This window comes from Chelon labrosus (genome assembly GCF_963514085.1).
Source record: "Chelon labrosus genome assembly, chromosome: 11".
NCBI classification, from domain to species: domain Eukaryota; kingdom Metazoa; phylum Chordata; class Actinopteri; order Mugiliformes; family Mugilidae; genus Chelon; species Chelon labrosus.
In genome coordinates, this window is record NC_140344.1 from 1,168,208 (window position 1) to 1,192,666 (window position 24,459).

A 24,459-nucleotide genomic window follows, 5' to 3' on the forward strand; every position below is an offset into this window, starting at 1 on the left:
AATAATTCATGATTGTTATAAATATTTCTGATACATTCACATTTTTTTATGTTTTTGTGTACTTACAGGGCACAATGTACTTTACAGACAATGGGACCAAAGGTTGCTTAAAGTAATTGGAATCACCTGTCCCATGACTGGACCTATAACTGTAAAACAGTTCATGAAAAATTGTTATTATTTACTCCAGTCAGCCATGATTGGCTCTCAGCACTGCCAGCCTTGTTCAGAGAACACTGGAGGTTTAGTCAGAAACACAAATTTTGAGAGGGGGAATTTGTTTAAAGCAAGTTTACTATCAAAAATCCACAAATGAGACCAGCTAAATGTGCAACCTTTATAGATTTCTAATGACTGCAGCCTCAGAAAGGCTGGGTCAAAATGCGGCAAAGCATTCCAACAAACTTAGAGATAACTTACACAAATCTTGTTTGCAATAAGTATCTTCTATTGTATGTAATGCACCAATGTAGGCTAAGAACCTCTAACAAGAGGAATTAGAAATCAAGATTCCATCATATTGAACTCTTTTTAGATTTATATGTTGAGAGTTTATTGATTTGTTTATCTGACCCAGTAGTTTCAGTTCCCAAATTCCTGAACTCCATTAACTAATTTTGTAAACTTTTCAAGATATACAATAACCTCACGTACATAGTTGGAATTTGTTTGACATGGAACATAAACTTTATTTTACTGTTAATGAAACTCACTAATTGTTTCAGTTTGAACACATGCACATAAATGCATGCATGCTATTACTAACATTTTGAAAATATATACAGTATTCAAACGTTGTGAAACACCAGGGTATCTATTTACACTGCATTATAATAATAACAGTTATTTTTAACTGTTACAAGTCTATAGACCAAATAAATGATTCAGATAATTAGGGGAAATTGAGGATTGCAGAGGTGTTCTGTTTTTAAAACGTTAAAGTGTTAGGTGTTAAGATACACTGGTGTGATAACATTTTAAATAAATGTAACTTCATCAGTCAGAATGTTAAAATGACTTTGGGGGTTGTGGCTGGTGCTGATGAACTTGTGTTGTTCATTGTTTATCAGCTGACTAAGTCTGCAGACAGACTCTCTTCGCCAAGTAGGCCATATGTGCGAAGCATAGCTGGCTTAGTTAGTGGTGGCTCTAACTGCTCGAGCAATTAGCTGGAAGGTGAGACATCAGTATCCCTGAGTGACAAGTTGGGGTTTGTGATGCATTCAGGAGTCATCACATGAAAGATGAAATGTACCATTTAACTCTAATTTTCTTAAGGGCTTTCCCAGTAAGGACTCCTACAGGTTCAACTCAGTCAGCAACTTCTTTTTATGACTTCACAAGTTGACGCGGATCCACTGAATGCAACACTGACACCTACATATTATAGCTCTTGCGCTGCCTTCCCATTGACCACAGGCTGCTCTTCCTCTTCCTGTCTTCTCCGTCTGTTGAAAAATCCCAACTGAGAGGAAAACAGACCAATATTTATGGCTAAACATCAACACCAACAAGAGAAGTATGAATAACTGTGCAATTGCAAGTGCAATTCAAACCCAAAACTGTGCCCACCCGAGTCAAGTATCTCCAAAAATGCAGTCCCGACAGACTGTGGTCTGAAGTGTTCTGAAGTTATTCTGCTTTGTTATTTTAACATTCAACAGCTAGCGAAGATTCTTATATTTATTATCAACACTAAATTGACAACTTTGTGAACTCTAATTTACAGTTTAAACTCTTCAAAATGTTCAAAATGTTCATATCTGATATTTATCTCATGTGATATCTTACAGCTCATTTGCACGAACCGAAAGACATGCATAATGTAGCTCGCAGGTTTAACACTCTTGGGAAAAATATAGTAGTGCTGTATACTGTAACAAGCTTCATACCATTTTCATAAGTAAGTTGAATCAAATTCGTATACTGGAGTGGATAAAACTGAATATAAAAGAAAGTGAAACTGCAGAAAGAGCAATAGGAAAAACACGATTAAAAGACAGCCACATTCTAGATGTTCCAGCTGGTTATCATAGCAAATGGTACATGTAGTATGCTATCGAAAGAAATATTTAAAGCCACAACACGAGGGGGAATGACTGTACAAGAGGTTGAATTTTTAAAAATACGTAGGATAATATTTGAAAAGGAGGCTTCAAAAAATCTTGTCAGTCTGAATGAAAATAAAATATAAAAAATGGGTGTTTTGATGTAGAATATGGCAAATAAAATAAAATAAAAAAGCAGAAGTGGGTGTGATATACGGTTGAAAGTTTTCCAACAGGCTTCAGTAAAAACTTTGCAGAAAAAGGAATGCGTGTGTGCGTATATACCTTCCATAAGGCCAGGACCAGCAAGGCTAGTAGCAGCAGGCCTCCCAGCGAGCTTCCCAGGATTATCCATATTGGGATGGAGTAATCCTCCTCTTTCCTCATATCCAGGATTATCTGATGCCAAAAAACACCGTCACATTTTCTACTGGTTTACAAAAATAAGTGATAAGATGAGGAGTAAATATCTGAATCCATTTAATGTCCCATGAATACTCTTTCATGAAGTTGTGTTTTTCAGGGAAAAATTCTTGCTGTATTAAGAAGATTTTACTTCTTTTTGATACATACAGTGGATTGTGGACAAAATGATGAATAAGTGAGGCCACTAAAATACAATACAGTATTTTGCATTCAATTTATAATACACGTTGGGAAACAGCATTAGAATCCAACATGAATAAGTTCAAAAAGGTCTGACATTTCTTTTGTCCATCCTTTGGCTGATAAAAGCTTAAGATTGTTGAACATGTGAGAGTTCGGGTGAGAGACGGCCGGGTACACCCTGGACAGGTCTCCAGTCTATCGCAGTGTTTACACAGAGAGACAGACAACCATTCACACTCACATGCACACCTATGGCCAATTTAGAATCACCAATGAACCTAACGACCATGTCACAGAAAGGCCCCAGTCGGCTTTGAATGCGGAATCTATGAAGTATGATTTAGAGTTTGTGTGTTACGGTGTTTCATGTGGTGTGGTGTCATCGGTGAAGCCCCGAACCTCCTATTGAGCGAAACAAACAGCCTAATTCAACAGTCTTGTAGTAAGTCCTGCTTTGTGTTCAGTTTTAGTCAAATTTTGTGGTGTTGTTGAGATGCACTGCTTTGTACTGAGAGGTCATATTTAGTTTTTGCATATTCAGGCAGACATCCTTGTTCATTACACCCTGAATCAGTCATGGCGGAGAAGAGAATTTTACCTGTCTGACAGGTCTGTCCTCCTGGAGGAATATAGGGCTGGACGCATCCAGCTGGATAGAGGCAGCAGTCAACAATTCCAGAGACTTGAAATTTACCTGAAAGTCGGGGTTTGTCAGGAGGTTAGCATGGGAACCACATGTTACAAATGCATCATGTGTTTTTGTAAGAATAACCAGAGCTTCTTGTCTGATGCTGGTCAAAAAGCGTGAAATTAAACAATGAAGTTGCTCAAGAAACCAATCTCTGACATCAGTTTCATCCATTCTTATTAATTTTATTGACGTTTAACTATAAGAAAAACTCCTTTTGGAGTGACTCACAGCAAGTAGAGCTGGGAGATGAAGTCTTCCTCTGAGCGTCACTTTTACCTCTCTGGAGGCTATAAGGCTCAGTCTGCAATGTACTGCCATGCTCACACTGTTGGTGTGGTTCTGAAAACACACATGTGCATGCACAGAATAAAAAATGCTGTTTTGTTTTATATAAACAGATTCTGGGTTTTCCTGACTGAAAGAAGCACCATCAGTCTTACCAGTTGTGACAGATGAGACAGGTCCTCTGGTGTAACAGGACTGGTTGTTGTAAGATGAGGCAGCATGCAGTGCGACCCAGCTACCTGCTAAGAGGAAGAGGACAGTAACCCTGTAACTGTGTTATATTCTTTCCATTTATCTTTACTATCTAGTCTTACTGTACATTTAATAAATTGTTATCATCTTGTTTCTCCTGCATCATACTTAAACATTTCAACAGATCTGAGGCTCTAAAATCTCCAGAAGAATTTAGAGGGATCTCTTTGCAGAAATGGAATTTAGTATACATAATTGTGATTTCCTTCGGCGATATCTGAGAATAATTGTGCTTTGGAATGTTTAGGATGAACCCCTAGTATCTACTTTAGTAATGGTTCCTCTTCCACAGAACCTACTGTGTTACACCAGCATGTATCAACAGTAACCTGATATAGACAAACCAAACAATTGGTCTAGAGATGCGACCTCCTTCATGCTTGGAAAGGGGTATTCAGTCCAACCTCACCACTAGATGGCATTACAGTTCTACATACTGAGAGTATTCTCACATTAATTTGGTTCTGTTACGGAAAGGAGGGAGACACAGTGGTGTAGTGGTTAGCACTGATGCCTCACAGCAAGCTATTTACAGAGAAGATTGAGGATGTTTGGCATGTACACTAACATCCTCACAGACTTCTACAGGTGCATCATCAAGAGCTTTCTGATTGGCTGCATCACAGCATGGTACAGGAAATGTTCCAGTCAAAGAAGGAAAGCACTACAGAAGGTGGTGGAAACAGCACAGTACATGACTGGAAACAGTCTCCCATCCAATTAGGACATTTCCCAGAAACGGTGCCTGCTGAAAGCATACAGCATAATCAGGAACCACAGCCATCCATCGACACGGACTGTTCTCCATGTTACTGTCTGGCAGACGGTAGAGGAGCTTGCTTGCACGCACAAAAAGACTGGATGATAGTTTTTACCATTAGGCCATCAGATTCCTCAACTCACAATAGACTATTCTCTGGACACTGAACACAAATCCTATCTAATAGTCCGCCACAATGTGTAATATGACTGCCACTTCCATTTGTGACTTTTGTAATATGGGCTTAGTATTTTTTTGTGCTACTAATGACTGAGCTGACCAGTTCTCTCGTCCACAGTATTTCATTGCTCTGCTGACCCTGCATTAATCCTGCGCATGACCAATAATCCTGAACCTGAATTTGAATCCGAATCTTGAAATTCATTGAAACTCATGCCAGTGGAACAATGATGAAAGCTTACTTGATCCTGTTTCGACCAAAGCCCAAAGAATTTGTAGTATTCCCACACACACCTATTTTGAATAGGAATTTTGTAATTGGAATTACCTATTACTCCCAGAAGTCAGATAGGACCCATTGTATATTGTCAAAGTATAAAGGAATTGAAATTTAAGACTTTCAGTTTTAACCTCCTACTTAAGGTATGAAATTAGATTTGTTTCTGTGCCAGGCTCCATTCACTTTTTTCTGTTACCTGTTCAATGCTGTAGTCTGTAATGTTCACCAGCTGGTTCCCCTTCAAGGTGACAGTCCAGATATCAGCCATGAACAGGATGTCCTGCACTGGAAAGATGCCCAGGTTTTGAATCTGTACATAAAGTAAAATATATCAATAACATCAAATGTTAGATATAATATCATAATTCATTTTTTTTTTTACTATTCTATTATTTTATTATTATTTCTATTATCTGCGTGTCGCAGTCATTTAACACAAAACCAACCAACTCACCATTTACTGTTATAACAGCTATTTGTTTTAAGGTGGAGATTCAAACTGATTTTAATTGATGCTTCCTGACTGATGTGTATGGGTGGCTATCATACAAAAGCTTGTAGTGTGCTCTAACTGAATGTTCAAACTGACAACAGTACAGTAAGGTGACATCTATACATTTTCTGGACATGGTGGGTAAATGATGATGTATCAATATGACTCTTTAACTTGCATAATAAGTTAAGTTGAAGGTGGAAGAGTTGTCTGGTTGATCCCGGGATGAAGAGGAGCCTGCTCTTATTTCAAAATGAGGAGGGTTAGGGTCTCTGTCAGGAGAAGAGAAAAAAAGAAGAATTCAAGGTGTGAAATATGTGTGAAATATACTTTTATGATTAACATACTCATAGACTCAATAAAGGCCCTAATATAACTACACTGCAGCACACAGAAACTCCTGTTAAACCTAAAACTGGTCTGGAACAGTAGTACCTCATGTTTTTGTCTTGTTTTCCGCCTTCATAATTGATTTATCCTTGCCTTTGTGCACCTCTCTCAGGTCTCAGTGTATAATGACACTCTCACTTGTAGTATGTCATTATCCCATCAGCCCTCCTTGTGTATATACACTGATCAGGCACCGGCCCAATATTGTGCAGGTCTCTCTTGTGCCTCCAAAACAGTTGTGACTCATCAGAGAATGGACATGGGCCTTCTGAGGGTGTCCTGTGGTGTCTGGTAACAGGATGTTGTTAGTGGGGGGCTTTGGGTTGAGGAGAGGGGCCTCTGTGGATCATCCCACAGATACTTGATCAGTTTGGAATCTAGTGAATTTGGAGGCCAGGTCAACACCTTGTGCTGGTATTCATGTTTTTTTAGTTGTTCCTAAACTGTTTTTGTGTGCGTGCCTCTATCAAGCTGCATCCTGCTGGGGATGGCTGCTGCCATCAAGGAGTGTCATTGCTATGGGGTGGGGGTGCCTGGTCTGGTCTAGGTGGGTGCTACATGTCTAAGTAACATCCACACGAATGCCAGGTCCAAACATTTTCCAGCACAACATGTGTTTGCTCCTGTCAGCGGTTTAATGTTCTGGCTGATGGGTGTATATTCCTCTCTCTGCCCTTGACCTTTGTCAGTTTGGCTGTGTTCCTTGCCATGTTCTCCCATTAATAGCCAGAAGGTAATTGGAGCACCACTTTTCCACAGGAAAAAAAAATAAAAAATAGGATACCACCAGGCTGAACAAAATCCTCTAACTGACTTTGAATTTTGAATTTCTAATTAAAATTTGACTAGTTTTGTTTTTTTTCCTGCATTTTCTGGCTCCCATTTTCTTCTATTGAATTATCTTTAGTTGGATTACTCTTATTATTATTTCGTGTTCTTCTATTGAATCATTCATCATTTATTCTTGGATTTACCTGCTTTACTACCCCAGTCTTCAGGTCTTGTAGCCTTTCACCCCTCTGTCTCAACTCTTGAAAATATAAGCATGGGGACTGCCAGCCAGCAACTTGCTGTTTCAAGTGTCACCGTATCTCACCCGTCACCCATTTTTACATTTTAAATCCTATTTAGGGAAATACACCATTTATTTTTGTTATTCTGATTTTGGGACTTCATTTCATGCTGTGGGCCTCAGGCCTGATGTTAATGTAAATAAGACTTATGCACCAGAAGACCTAATGCCATGCCTTTTATTTACATGTTGAGAGGGGTGGCTGATTAAGGGCGTATTCACACCAGGAAGGTCCGTTAGTTCACTTGCTTTGGTCCGGACCAATTTTTTTTTTCTTTTTTTTTTTTTAGTGCGGTTCGCTTTCACACTGTGATTAATTGCAACCGGACCAGAATTTATAAACAAAAACACATGTGCTAAGGTCGTTCAGCCATTGGCTGGTAAACGTATAGGCGGGGTAAAGAAGGAAGCCAAATGTCCCACGTAAATAGGCTACAATGGAGACTTTGCGTACTGTAGGTCTACTTGTTATTATGCTAGCAATATGGTTTATAAACTGAGCGCTGGAATCCCCTCTCTCTCATTTGTTTACTAAAAATCTTATATACTTCTGCATTTTTATGTGTTTTCTCCAGCATTTGAGATATCTGGACATCTGCCCAGATATCTAGGAGGCAGCGTGTCTCCTCAGAGCTCCAGGTTAAGCCACGGCTCATCTCTACCTAACCTACCTGCGTTTGTTTGCTTCACGTGTCTCTCTCTGTTGTGTGTGTCACTGGGCTATCCTACATTTCCAGAGGTGGAAAAAGTACTAAAATATCGTACTCAAGTAAAAGTACCAATACTTGGATGAAATATTACTCAAGTACAAATGAAATTACCCATCTGAAAAATTACTCAAGTAAAAGTAATAAGTAGCTAATTTAAAATGTATTTTAAGTAAAAGTTACTTAGTTACATTTAAAAAAAAAACCTGTAGAACGGGGCGGGGGATCTCTCCCATGTAGTGAAAATAGGACAAGGGGTCATACATCCAAAACTGTTTAGTTTTTAATTAAAGGACAATCTATACAAATGTATAAAAATCTATACAAATGTATACACATGTAATGACAACATAACACATGTCACACATGACATGTAAGACCCTTAGAAAGGTATAATGTGCAATTTTAGTTCTGACCATCCCATAAAACTTTTTCAAATAATCAACTGTCAATCAAACTGTCTCTGAACCGTTGTCACTCTTCTGATCCACCTCCATCTCGTTCTCAATCTCCTACAGAAAGACTTGCCGCTTGGTAGTGGTAGCCTACATGCTGACCATACGTCACTCACTACGTGGTTCCGGGCGCGATTTTTTTTTCGGTTTTCGTTAGTCAACGCTTTTTTTTTTTACTCAGTAACGGATGGGATTTGTAATGTAGCGAAATACAATACTTCACTCAAAACGTAATCAAGTAAAATTTAAATTACCGATTTTAAAAAATACAAAATACACAAAAAAACTATACTCAATACAGTAACGTGAGTAAATGTATTTCGTTACTTTCCACCTCTGTACATTTCCCATAACTAGTGCAGTGCCCGTCGGAAGTATGTATTCCTATAGTGGGAGCTGAAGAAGATTTTTCAGTTGTGACCATTGTCGTGACCCATGTCTCCTCCCCACAAAGACACCTGCCCAGTTTCAAATCAGCGTGCCACAGACAGACAGACAGACACAAACTCACCAAATAAGTTAAAAGAAATTCTTGATTTATAGATAGATGATCAAATCACTCATGTTTTGTCTGTAAACTGTAAAATAACGTTGAGTCTCCGTTGCCATGGTTACCATCTAGCGTTTGAGCCAGCGCAATAATTTAGAACTGTCATCAGGCAACTGGAAATATTAGAGCGGAGAAAATCTATTTTACCGATATATTTTAAATTTCTTATCCAAACAACGTCAAACGTAGCAGTGCACATCTTCGTGCCCGTAGCGAGACACCTGCCCAGTTTCAAATCAATCGGGCCAACGGTTCGCGACATATGCGTGCCACAGACAGACAGACACACAGACGCTTCTTGATAGATGCGCGAAAACTACGGGAGCTCGTCAAATCCAAAAAGGTAGATTTTTGCAACTTGGGTCGGATCGAGGTCGGGCTGCTTTCACACCATAAAGGAACCGCTCCAGGGTTCGGTAGGAACCGCTCCGAGACCACCTCCTCAGCTGGGTCTCGGTCCGCTTGTTTGGTCCGCACCAGAGTTCGAGTGATTGTATTCACACCAGTCAAAAAGGTCCGAACCAAGCAAGGAAACGAACTTGAGTTCGTTTTAATCGAACTAAACAAGGCAGGTGTGAATACACCCTAAGTAATTAAGCCCATACACCTCCCAAAGACACTTGTACTGCCACTAAAAGGTCAGTGGGAGTGCAGAGAGGCATAACATCACCCCAGCTCCAAGGTTAGATGACAATTCCTCTTCTCCAGGGTCAACTTTCCCTAAGCCACCCCTGGAGGAGCTGGACCATCAAAAATGTCCATTTGTCTTGTCAACGGGTCCTTCTAGCTCTTGAAGGCTCTGCGACACAAGTCTCCCAGCTGACCTTCAGGTGGTCACCGTCCTTGCTGCCACCCTCCTGTCCAGCCTCCTGATGGTCTGTGCCAGTACAGCCTTATGATGGTCTTCACCGCTGCCCCCAGACTCACTTATGGAACCTTCTGTCTCCTCTGCACACGGGCCCACCCCCCTCTGGGTTCCACACTCTGCCTCCTCCCTGACACCCTGAGCTATCTGGTTTCTGTGCATCAGGATTGTTTGTCCAAAGCCTCGGACTGCTCCCACTAATGAACCCTACTAAGAATAGCTCTTATCAAAAATGCACCATCAAACAGGCTCTACTACTTTCTACTGCATACATGCTAGAATATTATTTTTAAATCACAAAATGTTTTTGAGTCACCCACCTGGTGAAGAGAAGGTCAGTTTGATATTTCAAAGGGAGGAAGATGTTATTGATGTTGTCATCTGGGTATCCCTCTTCTCCGTCACTGATTGACACACAAATGTACACAGCAGTTGAAATGACACTGTATTGATCTTTCACAAAAAATGAGTCCTAAACACTTGTTGTGAGTTAGGTCATACTCACACCAGGTACGGTAGACTGGTCATGTATGACTGTCCCCTTTCCCACTACTCCAATGGCCTGCACTCATCTGTTCCTAAGTATGCTAATGTCATCAATACGAAACTTGTGAAGTCATGATTATTATTAGTGTTCAAGTTCTGTGCTTGAACATGGTTAACAATTACTTCAGATATTTACTTTTCTTAAAGTTGTCCAAGGCATGTAATGCTAAATAGGGCTTGAAATATTTTTTGAGCCCTACACTCAAATCTGATTTATGTACACCTAACACTTACCTTAAATGTGATCTCAACTTAATTCTAATATTTTTCCAAGTACTAAAGGTCTCTAGCCATGCAAGCAGGGTGTACAAAGGGTGCATTGTTTTAAATGTTTTGGTCAGCATGGACACGCTCATAATAAGAGTATTAAGCAGGTGCAATGTTTATCCAATGTGTGTTAGTCTGCCGGCATTTTGAAATTAGCAGTACACACAGAGTGAACTTGAGGTTAATGTAATGATGTTTTTAAGGTATTTGCTCATAAACCAATGTCAACAAATCTTGACTGATTGACCTGAAGCACCCGGGGAGCAATTTGGGGGTTAGGTACTTGCTCAAGGCACATTAGCTGTGGACACAGGGGGATAAGAACCTGTGTCCCTTTGGTCTCAAGCTGCTTCTCTATGTCCACCATTTTCCCAAAACGTCCTAATTCTTTAAGCCTGCCTTTTTGTTCCTAGCTGATGTCTGAGTCTGTCCCACTGGTGTCACACCTGGTAGTCACCATGATGACTTGCACGTGATCCAGAAAGACGGAGCGGCTGAACTCAAACTCCAGTCGGAAAGTTACCTAGACAGGAAGAGGTTTTGATCAAGCTCCATTCAGTAGCATTACTGTATTACAAATCTTGAATGCATGTCGTACGTTTTTGGATGTTCTTAAGGAGAATGTTTTAGGAGACAAAATCCAAACAGAAGTATGTGGTCTGTCACTCATCATCGTTGTTCTGCAGTTTTTCCTTCACAGTCTCAAAGCAGACTACAACTGTTCTTCACGAGTTTCCCTCTGGCTATGTTTCACCTGATCCAGCAGCCAAAGCCTCATAAAGAGCTGGTAATAATTTAGAGCACAGACTTCACTAGTAATCTGGAACTTATTCAGACAGGCACTGTGAAGCAGGCCCTTGGGGGGCCTTAGGATGCTCATTACAGTAATACATGATTTTAGTCAATGAGCATCACTGGAAGCATGTTCCTGCTCAGTTTAATCACTATCATTAGTCGGACTGTGTAACAACAGTATGACGGTCTCATAACAGCTCTTAATCTATCAGCAGTTTAAATTATGACAAAGTCTTATTCAGAACTTCTTATCTAAGTTAACTGAAAAGAGCCCTCTTAGAACTGACATGTGTTTCAAAAACAAGTTAGTGCTTCGACTGCATTCATGTCTTTTATCAGTTGTTAGTCTTTGTTTTCTAACAAACTCCTGCAATGACTTGTAGTTGTTTTTATTTATTTGTGTTGAATAAATCATGTGATGCACATACCTATTGACACCCCAAATCAGAAAGATGCTCCCTTCCCACTAAACCTACCTGGGACAGCGACTTCATGAATGGAGCACTGATGTTACAGCTCTTTTGACTGGCCAGTCTATCCTCCGAGTTGCACTCAATCTGGATATCAGATTGGTCCTGAGGGAGGGGACAGGGTGGTAGGGTTCCTGCTAAGTTACAAAACCACCTCAGACATCAACTTGATAAAACTGACAGCAGCAGTTTTCATTACCTTGACCAAGAGACTGGAGAAGAGCAGGTTGGGGGAGGTGGAGATATGGATGGCAGTTCTGTATGCATTCTCTCCTTGGTTCTCCAGTCGAGCAAACACAACCATCCTCCTCCGGCCAGACTCCACCACAAACATCTGGTCCTCACGTCTCCCCTGATGACTGCATAGTGAGATGCCAGCCCATTCCCTTGAGCTGCAGAACTGCCTTCAGGTAAACAAAGAAATGACTCTGAATCTGAGATTCTCTATACTTACAATGAGGGTGTTTACAAAGACAAGGTTACTTACTGAACATTTTTAAGATCAGTGTGACTGTGAAGGATTAGGTCAGGAACGCATTTATCTTCCTGCTCACATCCATTCCAGAAGTGAAGCTATGGCAACAAACAGGGATTATAACATTTCTCTTCAGTGAAGAAACTTTTTGAGAAACACAGACTAATGTGTTTTGTGAGGCTTTACGTATAATACAGTGTATGGTCATTTTGAGCTAATAAAGCTGAACAAACAGTATAAACATATTTCATTTGCCAAATTTGGCTTCACTGAACTCTCACCTCAGCTCTGAAGGTGCTTGGCCAGTCTGGGTCCAACACTGGCCCGTCGTCTAGGCTCTGCAATCCTGTCTCCAGGACAACCCCAATGGGACGTCCGTAATCTGCTGTCTCCTATTTGTGTGAGGAAAGCTTTTGTGATTAGGAACACATAGTGGGACATATTTGACTGATTTGTTATTGATTGTTGTCTTGATTTTGGGGTCGTTGTGACCTGGACAGAGAAGCCAAGGTGTTGACATTTCTGACTTCCAGTCTGCAGAAAAAGAGTTCTGGGCTGCTGTCGGTCCGATTCGTCTAGGACTGCCCGGGGGGGAAAACGCCTCTCATCCAATATCAGATTGTACCAAACAACTGAGGGATGCAGAGGATGACAAGGAAGAGGAGGAGGACTTAAAAGAGGCAAAACTGTTGAGCTTTATCCCACCTATATGCAGAAACTATGAGACTTTAAACTTTACTGATAAAGACAAGAAAAACTTTACAGGTCTTTCATAGCACATAAAAGAACGTAATGTCACACTGTGCTCATTATTACAAACTGCACTAGTTATGTTTCCAAATATTACAAAAGTTTTAAGGGCAAAATAACAAATGAATCAGTGTTTCCATGAACGAGTTTGCTTGTGTGTTTCCATGAACTGAACTTTTGGCATTTCCAGTCAGAGTTTTGAACACTCTTTGCAGCTTGACACACACATTCATCAGCAAAGATGTAACAGGAGCATTTAGATTAATGTGGAACTTTGGACCGGGAGTGCACAGACTGGGGTGAATAAAAGATTTCTGAATGTACACATCATCAGCAAAATGGAACCATAAGTCAATCTTTGTTTAACTGACTGGTATCAATTATGTTATCGATGAGTTATCAGGGTACAGTAAGATGTGCATTTAGGAAACACATACAACACCTTTATACTGCAAAAGTAAACCCCATTTAATGGGCTGATAACTTTTTTTTATTCATTAATGACATCATGCATTTCTTGCCTTCTTATTAGTTGTTGGTTATTGGTTACAGAGCAAATGCAGAGCACAGTCACATCTGTTTAACAACTGAAGTTGGGTTTTGATTTATGAGTGCTTAGAGAGCTGGGGAAAGCTGCTTTCAGTCCAGCAAAGCTCAGGTTCGAAACGCCACGTACACCTTCAAAAAGGAACTAGAGGTAAAATCTGGGTAAGTTATATATAAAACAAAAAGGAGCAGATTTTGTCAACCATGGCTCTTATCCTCTTTCTATTAAATCATGTTCATCTGATACTATGTAGCACACTGGCTTGTGTGTGTCTATGTGTGTGTGTGTGTGTGTGTATGTGAAAATAATCCAGTCCAGATGATCGGGAGAGATGTGGAGTGAAGAGAAAGAGAAAGGTATGAAGGTATGAAGGGATGGAGGGAGAAGCAGTGACACAGTTTAACGACAGCTGGCTAGTGTTAGCATGTAGCATTTTTTTCCATGCAGCTGGCCCAAACATATGCAGACAATTACACAGAGACACGACAACAGTGCAGATTTACAAAGCACTGTGGGAAATCTCTATGACAAGAAAAAGACCATTTACACAAACCAGGTATAACATTATCGTATACTCCAGTGGAAGCTGTCTGCTACTAAACAGTTGGAGGTTGCAGTGTGCAAAGACACAAAAATGTTTGTGTCAAATGTTATGAGAGTGTATTAAGTTTTATCAGTGCTTTAATGTATTTGAATCCAAATTTAAGTTCAAGTTGCCTAACACTGCTTGTCCAGATTGATGGTGGCATCAGGGTAAGAAGAGAGGCAGATGAAGTGATCCACCCATCATGCCTAGTGTCTACTGTACAAGCCTGTGGGGGCAGTGCTATGATCTGGGGTTGCTGCAGTTGCTCAGGTCTAGGTTCAGCAACATTATGTGTCCAAAGAATGAGGTCAGCTGACTACCTGAATATACTGAATGACCAGGTTATTCCATCAATGGATTTTTTCTTTCCTGATGGCACGGGCATATTCCAAGATGATAATGCCAGGATTCATGGGGCTCAAATTGTGAAAGAGTAGTTCAGGGAGCATGAGACATCATTTTCACACATGGATTGGCCACCACAGAGTCCAGACCTTAACCCCATTGAGAATCTTTGTTGAGAAAAGAAAGGCTACTGTCAGGTGGAGTTGAGATCTCAGTCATGCTGCCCAGCACAACAGGCTTGTAATGACTGAATTGACAGCTTAAAGATCATTGTGCTGTTAATTTATATTGTAAGGATGTCAATGATTAAAGAATTACTATTAATACATAATTAATATAATATTGTTATATGATTGCAATTAATTAAATTTTCATGATTGTTAAAAAATATTCTCTCTCAACATGTCCAGTTGAGAGAGATTAAGGAATTCAGTCACATAAGTCTCATGTGTCCTGTTTCAAACTGTTGTGTGTGAATATGTTAGTGTGTATATGTTCATTCATTTATTCATTCATTCATCTTCTGTAACCTTTTGTCCTCTGGAGGGTCATGAGGGGCTGGAGCCTATCCCAGATGTCATTGGCGAGTTCACCAGTCTATTGCAGGGCACAGACAACCATTCACACTCACACCTACGGCCAATTTAGAATCACTATTTAACAACATGGGTTTGGACAGTGGGAGGAAGTACCCGGAGAGAACCCGCGCATGCAAAGAGAACATGCAAACTCCACACAGAAAGGCCCCAGTCAGTCGATGGATGCGAACCCAGAACCTTCTTGCTGTGAGGTAACAGTGCTAACCACCACACCACTGTGTGTATAAGTTTTTATTTCACGTGTATGTGGAACTGAGTGAGAAAGGGGTGGTGGTTAATATAAAATAGGAGATTATATAAAAATGATCTCAGGGCATCGGGCTGAGGATTTCTTCTTGAGAACGGTATAGCTGAAGACATCTCCCATCCACACAAACTGACTCATATTGTGGACAGAAAAATAGGTATATGGAGTATCTCTTTCCACACAGCATCAAGCGGAGGATGAAGGACACTGTATTTCGAAGGACTCAGTCAAAAAGGATTACATGTATTTTTTTTTTAACGATTTTGTCTTCCTGGCAGTCAGAGTGGAGCAATCAGATATTACATTTAAACAGTTTTAACTACTTTTGATCTGTTGCTTTGCCCATGCTAAATTACTGCAATAAATATCTAACTGCAAATAAAGTATACGTGCTGAAGGTGTCACCAACAAGTACTAAAAAATTTCTGTGGTTGTAAAGAGTTAAGCTGATGGTGTGCATTACATCTTTTGAGCTCTGAAAGGTTATTTTAGTTGTAGTCCACTTTGAAAACATACCACTAGGGCTTATACCAAGCCATTAAAGTTTATCCAAGAGCCATGATCCTAGATCCATAAGAGGAGAGCTGTCATTGACTGATGTGGCTGGTGGCCATGTTCAGCTAAGGTGGGCCCCCCAGTTATACATAGTTGCCAGAGGTAGCGGAGAAGCCATCAGGAATAGAGGCAGTGAGAGGCCACAAGAGTCTTCTCAAGAACAGTCTTTCAAGGAACTCTACAGGATGAGACTCTGGGAGCCTAAAAGAGAGTGGACCCTTTAAATGCAGAGCTGGACAAATACAAGTTCTGTCACAAGGGCTTATAAAACCCTGGGGTACAAGACCCCTTAATGTTCAAAGTAAGTTACTGTATATTGCCATAAAACAATTTAATAAAAATTATTTTGTCATACTTAATATAAGTATTCACCTGGTAGTCTGTTAGTAGCTATTACTAAATGTCTTCCATTGTAGTTTTTGGTTTTCTGTGTGAATATATTTTGTAAACCTCTTTGTGTGCAGAGCTGGCCAGATGAGTGTGATCAGCGAATGAGATCTGACTGGATGATTCTCTGTGACTACCACTTCCGTTCAGTGGCTAGCCCAAATCCAAAATCAAGGATATGTTTATACGCCTTCCACTTACCAACATCTGCCTCGGTCTTTGTCCTGGATTCCAGACTCAGACAGACAGTGACAGACATGCAGGTGACCTCCTTCCTGCCTCGCTGACAGTCCTTGTTGAAAATGTTGACCTTCTCAGGTTCAAAAGTCAATTTGGCATGAATCCGTACCACACCACGAGACCTGTAGAAATGGGGCAAGTTGTTACCATGGCATTGCGTTTGTGTTCACTTGTAGTGCCTAAACTGTGGGGTTTCCAGTTATCATAAAGTACTATATTTTGTGGTGAATGCTTGCATAAAGCTAACTGGGGTTACTGGTTTTGGGTAAGGTAACTCTTCAGTTAAATAATAAAGTCAATGTCCTCCTAAGCAACAAGCCAGTGTAGCCCCATGCTGGAAGCTTTGTGAGTCTGTAACAAGATGGCAGTAGCAATGTTAATGTTTAGCAAGTATAATGTACTATCCTTTCTATTTATTAGGCCTAAGTACAGCTATGGATGACAAGAATGACAATAGCCATCAACCAAAAGTGGTCGAAATATTTGAATACAAAAATGTCAATCTTGCAGAAGCAATAGAGACAAAGCCAGAACGTCACCAGTGTCAGAGGGATTCATGAATGTCAGTACTAAAGTTAAATCAATACAGTTCTTGAATAATTTCAGTCAGTCTCAATGTAGTGGACTGTCAGTCCTACTTATGGAAAACAAGTATCCTTGTGTTACGTGCATGTTATGGTCTAACCAGATAATGACCGCAGCTCCCAGTGCTCCTACAGCGAGATCAACAAGGCCATCTCCATTGACATCCAAAACACCATGAAGACTTTGACCAAAATACTGCAGATGTGGAGAAAAACCAGCAGCAGACAGACGCTGGAGAAGCAAAGTGATTAATTATTAACACTCTCTGTCCCTGTTCAAATCTCCCAGAGAGAGAAACTGTTATGTTTCAACTGCTATGATGTCTAAGATGACCGATATAATGTGCAAATTGGGCAAACAGCAGTCTAGCTAGACATTGTTTCATTGCATTTAGCAACTCACTAGCCATTATTAACCTATATTACTGGAAAAGTTTCACCTTCAGCACTGCAAACTGGGTTCCAGGGTTTGAGCTGCAATCTCAACTTTGTGGAAGTTTCAAAAATAGTTAACACTAGGGCTGGAGATAAATAAGTGCAAGCCTGATAATAGTAGGTGTGCTTTTGATGAGCAAGAAAGACTTCACTGCTTATTAAGGGTTTCAATACATTCCTAGCAACCCACTTTTTGTAACATATCGGCACGCAATGCACTCTATACCGTTTATGCTTCTGAAACAGTGGTTACAATAGCAATCCATTGTTTAAAGACAGCAGCTGTTTGCACAATAGTCTACTGTGTCCTAAATGATGTAGGTTGATATAGAGCACAGAACTGAGATCCAAACATAAGAGGTTCCTTGAGAGAAGGTGGAGGCGCTTTCTAATGCCAGGCTAGAGCAGACATACTTATGCTGTTCATTTGTGATAGCATCACCCAGGACATTAATACCACTTGTGGAATGGGCCTTTGTTAAGTCAGTCAGTGAGAATAAACACTCAGAGTGTTGAGCATACTAATTACCACTCCTTGTCTTAATTCTCAGTGATTCTTTGTGTTATATTTTTTCCTGTTTTCATTCATCTGTTTGGCTTACCTGTCTGAACTGAAGCTGAAGGGTTTTGTCTTGGCCGTGAAAGACATAGATTGCTCCATGGTGATTGTCCTCCAGTGGTGCTCCTACCACAAGCTCCCTGAACCCGTCTCCGTTCATGTCAGATATCTGGGCCAGTGCTGAACCAAACCGAGAGTTCTCAGAGTGGTCTGACCCTTGCAGCACCCCCTGGAGGGGGAATGATGTCTAGAGAAATAACAATTTATTTAGTTTATTCATTCATTCATCTTCTGTAGGTGGTCAATGCAAGTCTGCTGGAGCGGGGTCTGCTGGAGCCTATCCCAGCTGTCATCCGGTGAGAGGCGGGGTACACCCTGGACAGGTCGCCAGTCTATCACAGGCCTAACACAGAGAGACAGACAACCATTCACACTCACATGCACAGCTACGGCCAATATAGAATCACCAATTAGCCTAACAAGCATTTGGATGGTGGGAGGAAGCTGGAGTACCTGGAGAGAACCCACGCAGACACAGGGAGAACATGCAAACTCCACACAGAAAGGCCCAGTCGCCCCCTGGATTCGAACCCGGGACCTTCTCACTGTGAGGCATAATTTCCCTCCAGCAAATACCAATGCATGTGCATCTTTCGCAAAGACATTAACATCTTGATACACTTCCAGTTTGAGGTATTTAGACTGTGGATACCCTGAGCACTAAAGCGAGCGGTGAGGATCTTGCCTTGCAACAGTATATGTGTATACCTGTGGTGTGACAGAGTAGATGTAAACCTTCCCTTTCTCCCAGCCTTCACTGTAGTACATGGGTGCTGCGACAAGAAGAAGGTCTGTCTGGCCATCATTGTCTATGTCCATTGATAACAACACACTGCCAAAATATGACCCAATCTGAAAAACAACAAGATAATATACTATATACTGTATATTTAATATGAGAACTGAAACAGAAAGTAATACACATTTTACTTTGCATTAGTTTTTGCTAAGTTAAATATAGTTCAGTCTCTTTCAGGAACAACTATCTTAACAAAACATTTTAAAGCACCATTGCAAAACACTGTAAAGCACCACACGAGCAACACGTATCCAGCACTGTGAAAGTTAGAACAAAGGGTGAAATCCGCTGTAACAATAAAACAAACCTACACTTCAAGTTTCTATAGTGTACACCCTTGCACTCAGTGTAAATCTTTGACTGTGTATGTATCTGTATGTGTGAAATACCTGCTCTCCCAGCAGTGACTGCAGGATGGTCAGGTTTCCAGTGTTCTTCAGGGTGAAAACTATGACTTTGCCTGTGTGGTTGAACCTCGGAGCTCCAGCCACATAGAGCTGAGAGCCACGGGATGTAATGAGTGAGCCCACTGAGTAACCTGAAACAAACAAACAAAAAAACAAAAACAGAACTGATTTGTGTCAGTCACACACTCAGTCATTTCTTATTTGTTAAGTGGTTTGTCTTATTTTTAGCTGTTAACTAAGCTAAAAGATCTGGCATGTCAGTTATTTGGGCAGTCTGAGTGTCTAACTTCTTAGAGACCAGTAAGTTTAACTTATCACTGTTGCATTACAGCTCAATTTTCAATCACATTTTCCAAGGGGATAACTGTTTTTGACTTGATAGATTTTCTTTATAGAATGTTGTCATCTATTCTAAAGCTAGAAGTCAAACTTAATAACTAAATAATCACCATGTCAATCATTATGTCCTACACTATTAGATTGTGAGGATTGTATAAGAATGACTGCACCCCTAAACAGCTCAGCACAGATAGTCTTTCAAGTTCTGTACATAGTAAATGAAAATACACAAAATGCAAAAATATGAAGTGATTAAACACAGGTTCTATACTATTACTTAAGACATTGTCATTACCCAGATAGGCTGCATGGTTCTTTAGCGCCTGTGGAAACTCATCCTGGTAGGAGGATTTTGGTGGGATAATTTTTCCATGTTTAGTTTCTTTCAGCACTGCACCATTCCAGTCATAGGCACCCACTGCTCCAAGTAGAACACCATCCTAAAAAGAAAGCATGGATTTAGTGTATCCCCTGTAAATGGATGACTAGTAATATTTTTGCCTGGTGAACCAGTAGTGATGTCACAATGTCTTTGTGTATACTGTAGTTCAGGGATTCCCAAAGTGTGGTCCTCTAGGGGGTGCACGAGATGAAAATTCTACACACTGTATATGTGCACCTAGCTGAGCCACCTGCGCTGCACTTGAAAATCCTCATAATCCTCTTTTTTATCTGTTCCTGAGCCTATGCTCTTTGTTATTTATGTTGTGGGTTGTTTATTTGTTTATTTGATCCAAGCCCATTTGTATATGGAGCCAGTAGGAAGTCAACCATAGTCTGGTTGTGCATCCTGTCTACAAACTCAAGTGGGAAGAAAGCTAACTCTGAGCCCAAAATTGCACAAGAGTGTGTATGAACCACTAAGATTCTTTTATTCAAACGAAAAAGGGACCATCTTGTAGTTTTACTTAATACAGCCACGGTTTACACATTCACTCAGATTTGGTGGTCATTTCTACACAAAATATAATTTACGTGGAAACAATCTTTTTCTCTTTTTGGTTCTCAAGAAATGCATGCTTGTGAAATAAAAAAGTCAGAATTTATGTACAGCATCTTTGTGCAGTGATTACCTTTTTAGTTCAAAATAATTAATGTTTATTTACCATTTAAAGCTGTCTTGTGTTTAAACATGTACGTGAATTAGTTAGTAATAGAGAATAATAAAATAAAATGCTGCAGCAAATAAGGTGGTAAGTGAAATAAATTCAGAAAGGAACATACAGTGAAACTCTTTTACTGACACATATTAGAGTGGGTTATTGGTGTTTAGTATAATAGATTAGCATTTAGCAAAATAAAATTGTCAAAATTAACACTCCACACATAACTCTGGCTGAAAAGCAGTAATTAACCCATATGCCCTAAAAAGATTTGATTGCATTAACATATTTTATGTAGTGCCAGATACTCCCTCTGGACGCCTTTGTGGTCAAAAATGCTCCATAGACTTCCATTCAAAACACATTTTTTAAAAGTTCCTGAAGAAATCCATGTCACAAGTTGTAACACAGCCAAAATGATCACCGAATGAAAAAAAAAAGATGAAAAAAAAAATGTACAGAGGAGGGCATAAGGGTTAAGCTAAATGTCTGAGTCCAGGTGTCGGTAATGAAAAACTGCTCGCAACTGGAACACAACGTTAAACTCAGTTGAACTGTCACATCACATGTGTGAGCAGCCAGTCACACACTCAGATAAACTCTGGCACCATAACGTTGAGCTATGAAAGTTATTAAATTGCTGAACCATCAACTGTACAGGCCACTGAGTTGAAGACCACAATGACCCGGTCTTTGGCAATAGCAGAACTCCAGACTGTCTTCCCTGCAGGATCTGAGCAACACATGGACTGACTCTGGATATTAACTGTCAAATGTCAAAACACTGCTTGTATAAACCTGTCGGAGACAGAACAGTGTTGCTGAGTGATTTTTTCCACAGTTAGATACACTGCCTGGGCAAAAAAAAATCGCCACCAAAAAAAGGTCACACACTCTTTCATTACGCTGGACCGCCTTTGATTACAACACGCATTTGCTGTGGCATTGTTTTGATGAGCTTCTGCAATGTCACAATATTTATTTCCATCCAGTGTTGCATTCATTTTTCAGATCTTGTATTGATGTTATTCTCCAGCACATCCCAAAGACTCTCAATTGGGTTAAAGTCTGAACTCTGTGGTGGCCAATCCATGTGTGTGTCTCATGCTCCCTGAACCAGTCTTTCACAATTTGAACCCCATGAATCCTGGCATTATCATCTTGGAATATGCCTGTGCCATCAGGGAAGAAAAAATCCATTGATGGAATAACCTGGTCATTCAGTATATTCAGGTAGTCAGCTGACCTCATTCTTTGGGCACATAATGTTGCTGAACCTAGACCTGAGCAACTGCAGCAACCCCAGACCACAGCACTGCCCCCACAGGCTTGTACAGTAGACACTAGGCATGATGGGTGCATCACTTCATCTGCCTCTCTTCTTACCCTGATGCCCCCATCAATCTGGAACAGGGTAAATCTGGACTCATCAGACCACATGACCTTCTTCCATTGTTCCAGAGTCCAGTCTTTACCCTCCCTAGCAAATTGAAGCCTTTTTTTTCGGTTAGCCTCACTGATTAGTGGTTTTCTTAAGGCTACACAGCTGTTCAGTCCCAATCCCTTGAGTTCCCTTCACATTGTACATGTGGAAATGCTCTTACTTTCACTATTAAACATAGCCCTGAGTTCTACTGTTTTTCTTCAACTTAATTTCACCAAACGTTTAAGTGATCGGCAATCACGATCAATCAGGACCACATTTCTTCCATGAAGAAAATGGTTCCCCACTATCCTTCCAGTTTTTAATAATGTGTTGGACAGTTCTTAACCCAGTTTTAGTAGTTTCTGCAATCTCCTTGGATGTTTTCTCTGCTTGATGCATGCCAATGATTTGACCCTTCTCAAACAGACTAACATCTTTTCCACCACCACAGGATTTGTCTTTGGACATGGTTGAGAAGCTACTTAGTGCATCAGTTGGGGTTAAATAACTTGTTGTCAGCTGAAGGATAATCGCCCATGCAGTAAATATCTAACAGGAGGCTCGTACCTATTGCTTAGTTAAATCCAGGTGACTGGATGTCGATAGACTGTCTATCGACACCCTGTGAGACAGGATCAGCTATCTAACTGTGGATCCAGTGTATTCACCAGTTTGGTGAGCAATACCTAAATACAACAATACAACATCAATGAGAAATACTCTTTATTTTGATGTCGTAGTAGTTATTATTAATAGTAATTGAACATATTAATATGCTACCCAAGGAAAATATAATAAATTGACTGTGTAGTTCAAACAAGAACTGTATAAGAGGAATGGCTGCACACATTAGGAGATCCTGACTGCCCCACAGGCTGCTTTTTGAGTGATAAGGTTTGGTATGGTAAGAACTGTGTGTGTGTGTGTGTATGTATTATTGTATTGTATGTATGTATATTGTAATATGTAATATGTACGTATATATTTGCATCATGCTTCCTGAAGGGGACTCTGATGACATTTTGCTCTGTCTTTCTGCATATTGTCTGTGAAGAATGATTCAGAAATGCAAGGGGATGTGGGTGTGTGTGTTTTTTGTGTGTGTGGGTCCATTTAAATCTGCTCTCCGATGAGTTCCTCCATTCAGGCTTATGAGTGATTTGCTGGCAGCCTCACATTCAGAAAAAAAACATCTGCTCTGTGTTACACATAGACAGTTTCCACCACTCAGGCTGGAATTCAGTGAAGAATGTTTTTCCATGGAGAAACAACAATATTTCTAGAAGCTGCTTTAGACACTTGTCAGAATCCGAGCCCCCCAGATATGTGAGGATGATACCAATAGCGTGTGTTTAAGTTTCTGTTGGCACTGTAGTCAGAACAGGAAGGTTTGTTCCTGTCTTGTTTTGATTTGAAGTATTTGTGATTTGCTTTTATGGATAGATTCCAGGAACTTCTGAGATCTCTGTCTAGAATAGGGCCCTATTAGAAACAGCTAACATACTGCGCAGGACCCTCAGGCTCCCAGGCTTCTGGTAGAGGACTCGAGCTAAAGCAAGGACTGGGACAGGGTTACTATGTTTACTATGTTGTCCCCTTTTGTGATTCATTGCAATCTCGGGCCATTCTGTTTGCTCCTCTCCTGGTCTTGGTGCTCAGAGATACTATATTTAAATGTATCTGAATTAAAATTAAAGCTGTTCTCTTTCACATATCTGTTTCTTTTGCCAGACAACCAAACAATTATGAAATAGTGATTGAAATGCAGCCTTTAAAACTAATGACAGCTGGGATAGGCTTTTTGTAAGTTGTAATTCTGTAATAATAGCAAATAAATAGTATCACAGACCAGTGTCACCAACACCAACACACTTCAGATTGCAGGAGCGTAAACTGCAAAATAGAACATTGTGTAGGAATGTACTTGTGAATGTGAGGCACTCACTTTGACTAAATGAGAGGAGAAACCGGCCTGAGCCATCTGCAGGTTGAACCCTTGACCCTGACTGCTGGTTCCTGCAAAAGAGACAAACAGAGAGTTTCACAAGGACGCTTGATCTTTGTACCACTCACATATCTTGTCACAGTTCAATGAATTTGAAATAGTCATTGGCAAAATGACTTGTATTTCTGAGTGTTGCTCTTTTCTACCAGTTGGTACTCAAAGCACTTTACAGTCACTATGACACATCTAGAGAAGCCAAACAAACAAATGAAACAGAAATATTAAGCATTTGTATTTGTTTATTCAAGAAAATTAATAATTTCAACATATTTTCATTCATTCATTTTCTATACCCG

At 40.3% G+C, this 24,459-nt stretch overlaps 1 protein-coding gene across 1 annotated transcript in view; it reads right to left on the minus strand.

The window, feature by feature from the left end:
• Positions 1–1,284: 1,284 nt before the first annotated feature.
• The window catches only part of LOC311495357 (integrin alpha-11-like), a 48,121-nt gene continuing 24,946 nt past the window's right edge, over positions 1,285–24,459 (minus strand). Inside the window, exons 10-30 of the mRNA XM_084554770.1 lie at positions 24,104–24,174; positions 19,925–20,069; positions 19,273–19,421; positions 18,793–18,936; positions 18,068–18,271; positions 17,132–17,262; positions 16,408–16,568; positions 12,683–12,822; positions 12,472–12,582; positions 12,203–12,288; positions 11,915–12,119; positions 11,722–11,820; positions 10,897–10,973; positions 9,958–10,041; positions 5,777–5,870; positions 5,302–5,415; positions 3,789–3,875; positions 3,577–3,687; positions 3,256–3,351; positions 2,334–2,447; positions 1,285–1,465 (exon numbers count right to left, since the gene is read on the minus strand). Coding sequence (XP_084410896.1) covers positions 1,385–1,465; positions 2,334–2,447; positions 3,256–3,351; positions 3,577–3,687; positions 3,789–3,875; positions 5,302–5,415; positions 5,777–5,870; positions 9,958–10,041; positions 10,897–10,973; positions 11,722–11,820; positions 11,915–12,119; positions 12,203–12,288; positions 12,472–12,582; positions 12,683–12,822; positions 16,408–16,568; positions 17,132–17,262; positions 18,068–18,271; positions 18,793–18,936; positions 19,273–19,421; positions 19,925–20,069; positions 24,104–24,174 — 2,504 coding nt within the window. The 3' untranslated portion in view covers positions 1,285–1,384. The remainder of the gene's footprint in view (positions 1,466–2,333; positions 2,448–3,255; positions 3,352–3,576; positions 3,688–3,788; positions 3,876–5,301; positions 5,416–5,776; positions 5,871–9,957; positions 10,042–10,896; positions 10,974–11,721; positions 11,821–11,914; positions 12,120–12,202; positions 12,289–12,471; positions 12,583–12,682; positions 12,823–16,407; positions 16,569–17,131; positions 17,263–18,067; positions 18,272–18,792; positions 18,937–19,272; positions 19,422–19,924; positions 20,070–24,103; positions 24,175–24,459) is intronic.